An 8,567-nucleotide genomic window follows, 5' to 3' on the forward strand; every position below is an offset into this window, starting at 1 on the left:
ACGATTCTGTTTATCTAAAATGAGTTTTGTTTTCTGTCAAGAATTTGATATTTTTAGTTTAAATAGAAGATTTTTCTTTCAAAATAATAAAAAAAAAAAACCAAATTCTCACTTTAATATATTCTAAAACGCACAGTAAAAAATATTGTGTTTAAATACGGTCTACAAAAATTAGTGTTAAAATTCAATACGCTCTGCGTTATATTAACACAAAGTTTGTGTTATTTTAACACCGAGTGTGTTGAATTTTAACATTAACTTTGTGTGGATCGTATTTAACACAGAAATTACGTTGATTTTATACAATATTTCTTACTGTGCGTTTGTAAGAATTTTTTCAATGATGTAGAAAGTAGTAGAAATTCGGTTTTTTTGGTTTTAACAGTATTCTTAGAATAGATTTTACTAACATTTTAAACGAAGGTTGCAGTCTATCTTAATCATAGAGAAAGAAATTTTTGGCGAAATATGTGTCTTTGTTTGAAAATAATAAAGTTGAAGGCTCCATTGAAGAATAAAATTCTTAAATGGACAATTTTCTGCTCTTATACCAAGAATTTTGATTTATTAATTGGAGAGTGAATTATTTGAACTAAGAAAACGAAATGTTTTAAAGTACAAGTGAAATTTTGAAGGAAATATTTTTCTTAAATCAAGGAGTTTTTTTTTCAGTGTAGTTATATTTCATGATTAACATAGTAAAATGATTGTAGATTGCTCAGAGTTATCAAAAAATGCTAATAATTCATGTAAAAAACACGTCGTTCAAACTAATATTAAAGAACTGTTAAAATATCTTGAGGAACTGGTGTCATGTGTGCAATGGAATTTGGCGAATTCTGAAGATGATTTATTGTTACCTTTACCGAAATCATTAGACTTAATGAATTTAAAATCAAATCCATCTGATAAAAATATACTTGAACAGGCGGAGAATATTGTTATCAATTGGGGGAAACATATAAATAAAGTATTAAATATGCATAAATTTCCCTTGACAATGGTCCTACGGCCATCTGTGATCATTGGCACAAAAGATTGATTACTTTATCAATATTAGTAGAAAATTTGAATTCACCAACTGTGAAAAAAATAAAATCAATTTTGAATGAAGCTCGCTCATCCATACTATCAGCATTCCATTGGTTTGAAATTGAGCTCTGGAAATCTTACACCGAAGCACGTGACAATGATAAGTTTCTATTTACAGTATCGCGACACTTTAAAGTAAGTAATGTAAAAACAGAATGTTTATTGATGCTCATGTTCTGATATGCTATATGTTTATGCTATATGCTATATTTAACAAATTTACTTTTTCTAAGAAGAAAACAAATTACAAAAGATACAGAAAATAATGAATTCGAAATATTTCTAAACTTTTAAATTATTTGCCGCAGACTGATGCATCTTTAAAACAAATGGTCAGATTACAAAAACAAAGAAGAGTTCCGAATTTCTAGTTTTTAGAATTTGAAGTGGAAATTTTTCAACATTAACGATTTTAAAATAATATTATTCTGAATTTTGAAAAATTTACAATTTTTTACGGGAAAGTCAAAGATTTTTTTTTATTGTAGTTTATTTCTTGATGGCTTCGGAAATAAAATTTTAGAAAAAAAAATTACTTGTACGGATAAAAAAATCGTTTTTGGAAAAATAATTTTCTTGAAAAAACAAAAAAATATCTAGGAAGATTAAAACTCTCTAAGCTCAAACAAAGTTTTATGAAGCCAAAAAAATTCTTCCTGCTTCTAAATAACTTAGGTTTTACGGAAAATTTTCTTAGTTTAATTAAACTTTTTTTTTGTGTGGTTTAAGTCAATTTGATCTAATTTCTGTTTTATTCATTGCTTGTTGGCAATTTCTTAAAGTTGAGGTAAGTTGGAATAAGAATGAGTTATATTAGTTTGCCAACTCCCAATATAAATTAATTTTTTTATTCGGAAAAAAAAATGTTTTATGGGGGTAGAATGATATGTTCAAGACAATACTTACGTAAAGAAAGATAATTAGAGTAATAACGAACCCTTTAATATATTATTACACAGAAAAAAAAATAAATTTGAATCAAGAGAAAAATTCTTAAGCCAAGAAAATAATTTTAAAGAGTTTCACTGTCTAGGATCAAGACGGAAAATTCCTGAATGAAGTAAAATTTACTTAAACCAAGAAAAATTTCTTAGTTTAAGAATTTTTTTTTACTCAAATCAAGAAGATAAAATCCTTCAAAATTATTTACTTGATTCAAGTAATTTTTTTTTCTGTGTATTGTCGTGAACAACTTGTCAATATAGTATTTATTATATAATTTAAATAGTTGATAACTGAATCCAGCAATTTTCAAGTTATAAATGAATCTTTTCCGTCATTATTGGAAGGAATAAAAATGATTTGGATTTTATCTAAATATTTTAATACCGAAGAAAAAATGACTTTACTGTTAAGTAGTATTTCATGGCAGCTATGTGAAAATGTTAAGAATACTTTATCAGTAAAAGAACTATTCAGGTAATTTCATTCACACAGATTAAATACTTTTGCATATGATTTAAAAATTTGAGATGGATCATGTTTTTATCTCAAATTTTTATTTTATTCTCTACCCATATTAAAAACAAAAAGTTCACGGACGTTAACGTAATTTCTATGTATGGCCCATTTCATGTCAAATTGACCAATTGTTGGAATCGACTCCTTGCAATTTGTACAAAATTTTATCAAAGGTTTGTTTCATTATAAAACGAAAATTTGCGAAAAAAAAATTGAAAAATGTTTTTTTAAAAATTATTTAAAATTTGACTATTTTTCCCATTTTTAATTTTAAATATTTCGAAAACTATTATAGATACATTTATATAATACTTCTATATATAGAAATGAACTTTTATTTGGTTTTAAAAAGAGTACTTTGAGCTATATTTGGGCCAGCAGTATGTTAAAATTTTACCATTCATACGTTTAAGTTGGGCCTTGAACATCTAATTTTAAAATAGTATCATCAAGTTCTAAATATTTTTAGAATTCGATTAAAAATTAAAAATAGCAATTATAAGTTTCAACTTCAACTTATACAGGAAACCATTGAAAGAAATAGTGGATCAAACAAAAAATGCTTATATTATGTTAAAAAGTTGGAAAAATTTATATTTCGTAACCCGAAAAAGTATTGAATTATCAGAAAAAGGAAAACGATGGGAGTTTGATCAAAACCGTTTGTTCAGTGAGATCGACTATATCACAAAAGTTTGTAATGATTTTAACGAAATAGCAAGTGTTCTTCAAAGCTATTACAATATTTTTGGCCCAGAATTGAAATCAATTATTACTGATCCGTCACAAATAGATGTTATCGTAAAAGGGTCGATGAACTAATTTTACCAATTTCAAATGCTGACTTTAATATTTTCAATAAACTTAATCAAGAAAATTGGGATGCTACAATGGCTTGGTTTTATTTAGAAGTGGCTTGTTTACAAAAAGAAGCGTTGTTTTTGATTGATGACTATTTTAAAGCATTAATTAATGCTGAACAAGCTTTAGAAGTACTTCTCAAATTTAAAAATTTCAAAACGAAACCCGCTATTCAAGAATGTTTGTTGATGAAATATGACGTCATTATGCAACAATTTAGCAAAGAAATAAACCAGGTTGAAGATATATTCAGTTCAGGTATTAAAGCACAAGACTATTTTATTTATTTTTATAAACAATTATATAATGACCAATTGTCTTAGGTAAAAAAATCCACCATTATTAAAATATCATGTGCCGATTGCTGGCTCTATATTCTGGGTACGACAACTACTTAGTAGATTACAAGGTCCAGTAATGACATTCAAATCTGTCCCCGAACTTAATCTGAGTAATTTGAAATCGTTAGTATTTAGTCAGTATCTAGATGCTGTCAAACAAATGAAACAGTTTGAAGATATGAAATTTGATTCCTGGAATAACAAAGCCAACGCAGATGTATTGAATACAATGAAAAATAATATTTTGAAAATTACTCCCATAGTTGAAAGTATATTATTCACAGTTAAACAACTAATCAATTAAGATTTTGAGTTTGAATTAATGAAAATAAATATGATATTTTTTATAGCTACAAGGAATAAAAGTATCGAAAATAAAAAATTAGGAAGTAAAGATTTATTGAATCTGGGGCCTAGCATTGGAGGAAAAATTTTATGCTCTCGTTTGGCTGGTGTCAAAATAGGATCTAGTTTAAAATGTTTGGCTAATAAAGTCCTCAAATTGCAGACTGATAAACCATTACATCAAATGAAAGTAACTTGGATGGAAAAAGCAGATGATAAAACCATGATTGAACAACTATTGTCTTTTCAAATAAATTTCAATTTTAAAATTTTTGAAGTAATTCATGAAGCCGAAATGTTAGAGCAATTAAAATTTGAATTGCCAATCTCTATGAGAGATAAAAGTATTCAAAAAGATCGATTGAAAGTAGATATTGAACTTACTCAAACAATAATTGATCAGTATAATGAACTTATGGATCAATTAGATCCTGCCGATGTAAGTTACATTTATTATTTTTTTAATAATTTTTCGTTGTATAAAATATTTTTTAAGGCACCGTTTTATTTAATTTTTAAATTCTTCGAGCTCAAAAATTAACTAACTGAAAATTTTTTGATCATTTTTATCTCAAAAAAAAAAAGCAGAAAGTTTCAGCAATGGCCTACAGGATCAACCTATTTTCTTATTTTTTTTTATTTTAGGTCGTATTGCTCAAAAACTTGATAAAAAATATCGACAAGTATATACAATCTGGATCAACAAGATTAAACTGGTATTGTTTAGACATACCTAATTATGCTGCTCACAGTAAAAAATTGTTGAAGAACTTGGAGTCAATAATTGCACAAGTGAATCATATAAAAAAAGATTTTGATGGTCGAATAGAGCACATCAGTACATATAATTTAATTACTATTACTGATTCATTGGATTCAAATGATCAGTTACTACAATGCAACGTAAGATCACTTACACATTTTTAAACTCGTATTTTTTTTTTTTTAATATTTTCAATTATTTTATTTAACCAATATTTATCAAGTTATATAAAGAAATTATTTATTTTTCAGATTTATTTCTCAGAGATCAAAATTAAAAGAACAAAGTTAATAAATGGCATGTTAGAAACATATTTGTCTATTACTCCAATATTAATAAAATTAGAAAGTCTAGTTAAAAACACAACATCTGGCAAAAGTATAGCCATGCAATATTTTTACGAACGTTATGAACAACAAATTTTTACAGCGTTTGTAAAGTAACATAATAACATAAATACTTTCAACAGCCTATTTAAAATTTATAATGAGATCTAAATATTGTTTTCAGCTGTTTGAGAAAAAATTTAGAAACTTTAAATATTTTACTTTCGAACAATCAAGCAATTTTTACAGTGGATGCAGTCTTATTGTGTTCTGAAGTAGTTCTTAGGCCTTCTCCAAATGAATTAAATATAATAGTTCTTCGAGATGTTAAAGATATGATTGAAAAAATGAAAATATTTCCAAGGTGGATAGCAGGAAGCTGTCACAAGTATATCCAAGTAAAGGAAACAAATTCAGATGGCTTTTCTGACTTTAATTTTTATGAAGATATAATGAGTATTCAAGTAAGAAATCGCACTTTTATGAAAACTATCGGACATGATTTAATAACTAAGAAGTATTTTTTAGGTAATAAATGAATGTATTGTTGCTATTAAAAATACAGTTTATGAAATAACATCACACTGTCGGAAATATCTTCATAGATGGAAAAAATACAGCAATTTATGGCGAACTGATAAACTTCAAGTTTGTGAGAAGTTCGTTATGACATGCTCTAGTCTGAATGAATATGATGAAAAATTTACGTTTTATGATACAGTAATTGAAGAAATTGATGAGTGGACATCATACTATGATATATTTTGCATAAGGTAAAAAATATTCACATTTACGTTTTTTATTTTTAAGCGGGATGATGCTAAAGTATGTCTTATTTAAAAATGTTGATAACTTCAAATTTTTAAATCAATTCTCTTTCCGTCGATAGATAACGAGGTTTTGTAAACAAAGAATATATTGATGAACAAAGAACTTATTTTGATAATTTCTTTCTTAATTAGAAATTTATTTTTAAAGTTTCCAATTACCAGTTATTGTACAAGTGCAACAGAGATATCAACACTTAGAATTTTTCGTAGATTTCATCAAAATCTAACTATTGCAGCCGTCCTCATGGCGCAACTTTTAAAAAATTTAGCTATTTTCTGACAGCTCGACAAACTGAGTCAGAAAATGTAATTCGTTCAAAAGTTTATATATGTATGAATTTATATATAATATGTATTTATATATCTATAGATATATAGGAGACTTTCTATAGATATAGTCACTCATCACGATATCTCTGGAACTATAAGACCTAGAAACTTGAAATTAGGCAGGAATATTCTTTTTGCCGAGTAGAGGTCAGCCAAGAACGGATTTTACGAAATTTCCCTACATTTCACCTACAAGGGGGGTTGCGAGGGCGTTAACAATGAAAAATTCCCGTTTTTAAACTATAGTTCCTATCGACTTCAAATTTGGTAGGAATCTTCTGTAAGAGATGTAGAAATAATCTATCAATGAATTTTATGATATCTCACCCCACAGAGGGTTGCGCGGGGTAGGTATTAACAATAAACATTTTTAATTTCCAAGCTATAGTTCCTATAGATTCCAAATTTAATAGAAGTCATCTACATGTGATACAAAAATGATCTAAGAACGGATTTTACACCGAATCACCTCCAATAAAGATCGCTGGGGTGGGTGTTAACAATAAAAAATCTTAATTTTTTAAATATAGCTTCAAAAAGCTGCAAATTTGGTAAGAATCTTTTGTTTGTCATGTAGAGATCATCTCAATACGGATTTCAATAAATTCTACTTCCGATTCGATGGAATGTAAAACCTGTGCAAGTCAAAATAATACTCCAATTGAATTTCAAGTCTAGATCTAAAACTACAATTCTATAAAGTGCCCAGCGGAGCGGGCGGGTAATAGCCAATTTAAAATTTTTTTGTCCATTTGATGTCGGTTTAATTTCTTCTTACAAGTTGCTAAAGAAAGCATAAAATCTACTTCCATTTGGAATCCCGAATGGCCTTCTTTTGTTTCTTTTTCCATACTAGCTATTAAGAATAGAAAAAAATTTTTTTCCGTTTTATTTTAAAAGTCAGCAATGCAATGTATCTTTTGTGAAAAATTGAATAAGTATTAGGAGACGAACATTTTTAGATATTCTAAATTTTTTTTAATTTATCATTGGCACGACAGATTGAATAAATTGATCTATTAATAAAAATAATTTTATTTAACAGAATAAACTTGGGCCCATTACTGAAAAGTATTAAAGACCATGCCCAAAAATGGAAACAAATTTTGGGGGACTATCTTATAACAGAAACTAAACAATCAATGAAAAATTTTGCTTTGAAAATAAAGACATTTCGATCGGAAATTGAACTTGTTATCAATAATTTTGATAAATTCAAAGCTGTTTTGCAAACTATTGCAGATATAAAAAAAATTTCAATACAAGCTATCGTTCAATATGATGAATATAAAGAAACATTTAAAATACTTAGAGCCCACGGGATTAATTTTTTGTCTGAGGTTGAAGAACAAGCTTATATCATTCAGGAAGATTGGGAATTAGTTTATTCTGAGGCACTTTATCGAGATATAATATTAGAAACTACAAAAGATCGGTTTCGTCAAATGACTGAAAATCAAATTTCTGATCTTCAAGCAGAATGTGTGGAATTTGCTCAATATTATGATAAAAATGGACCAGCGAGCGTCGGGAGCGATCTAGATAGTGGATTAGACAAAGTAGAAGTAAGTTTTCTTTTAATTGCTTTAATGAAAATGACGAAATTTAACGTAAATTTATTTATAATGATGTATTTTAAGGAATTTGAAGGTTTAATAAGAACTTTAGAAAAACGACGGATGGATCTTGCGTATGCAGAAAATTTATTTAATCTTCTACCAACAAATTTTTCAATTTTTGAAGAAGTTACGCAAAATTTTGAAGACATTAAAATAATATATTCTTTATATAAAACCCAAAAAGATGCAGAAAATATTTTGTCAAAAACTTCATGGTCAGATTTAAATTTTCAAAAATTGATCAATGAAATAGAAAATTATGTCAGCGAATTTAAGAAATTTCCGAGTAGAATTCAGCAGCTTGATATTGGTCAAATACTTTTAGCAAAAATGGAAGCATTTAAGAGTTCAGTGCTATTGTTTGTTGATCTGAAACATGAAGCTATTCGTGAAAGACATTGGAAGGAATTGATGAACAAAACAGGAAAACATCTTAACATAACTTCTCATAAATTAGATGATGAAGAAAATAAAGGACTTTCTCAATGACTGAAGCAATTTTATTTTTATTTTTTTAATAATTAAATTTTAAGTAATTAGAGTGAATTATTATTATAATTACGTACTTCAATGGTGTGATAGTATGTGTTACCTATTTT

General features: G+C 27.2%; 2 protein-coding genes across 2 annotated transcripts; both read left to right on the top strand.

Moving 5' to 3' along the window:
- Nucleotides 1-3,745: 3,745 nt before the first annotated feature.
- LOC141526579 (dynein axonemal heavy chain 10-like) lies at nt 3,746-5,247 on the top strand. The gene is made up of 5 exons (XM_074241616.1): nt 3,746-4,024; nt 4,106-4,539; nt 4,746-5,003; nt 5,115-5,211; nt 5,243-5,247. The coding sequence occupies exons 1-5, from the start codon at nt 3,832-3,834 to the stop codon at nt 5,245-5,247; spliced, it is 987 nt and encodes a 328-aa protein (XP_074097717.1). The 5' UTR covers nt 3,746-3,831.
- LOC141527006 (dynein axonemal heavy chain 10-like) lies at nt 5,219-8,513 on the top strand. The gene is made up of 5 exons (XM_074242224.1): nt 5,219-5,302; nt 5,374-5,653; nt 5,718-5,962; nt 7,395-7,914; nt 7,990-8,513. The coding sequence occupies exons 1-5, from the start codon at nt 5,250-5,252 to the stop codon at nt 8,455-8,457; spliced, it is 1,566 nt and encodes a 521-aa protein (XP_074098325.1). The 5' UTR covers nt 5,219-5,249; the 3' UTR covers nt 8,458-8,513.
- The last annotated feature ends 54 nt before the right edge of the window (nt 8,514-8,567 follow it).

This window comes from Cotesia typhae, unplaced genomic scaffold, assembly GCF_013202065.1.
Source record: "Cotesia typhae breed Kobodo isofemale line unplaced genomic scaffold, CoteBio_Ctyphae contig_11, whole genome shotgun sequence".
NCBI lineage: Eukaryota > Metazoa > Arthropoda > Insecta > Hymenoptera > Braconidae > Cotesia > Cotesia typhae.

Bases quoted from the DNA above. Each gene is read 5' to 3' on its own strand.
- LOC141526579 (XM_074241616.1), top strand. From the start codon at position 3,832: ATGACATTCAAATCTGTCCCCGAACTTAATCTGAGTAATTTGAAATCG. The intron at 4,540-4,745 runs GTAAGTTACATT...TTTTTATTTTAG, and splicing joins ATCAATTAGATCCTGCCGAT to GTCGTATTGCTCAAAAACTT. The intron at 5,004-5,114 runs GTAAGATCACTT...TTTATTTTTCAG, and splicing joins ATCAGTTACTACAATGCAAC to ATTTATTTCTCAGAGATCAA.
- LOC141527006 (XM_074242224.1), top strand. From the start codon at position 5,250: ATGCAATATTTTTACGAACGTTATGAACAACAAATTTTTACAGCGTTT. The intron at 5,303-5,373 runs GTAACATAATAA...TATTGTTTTCAG, and splicing joins ATTTTTACAGCGTTTGTAAA to CTGTTTGAGAAAAAATTTAG. The intron at 5,654-5,717 runs GTAAGAAATCGC...AGTATTTTTTAG, and splicing joins AAGATATAATGAGTATTCAA to GTAATAAATGAATGTATTGT.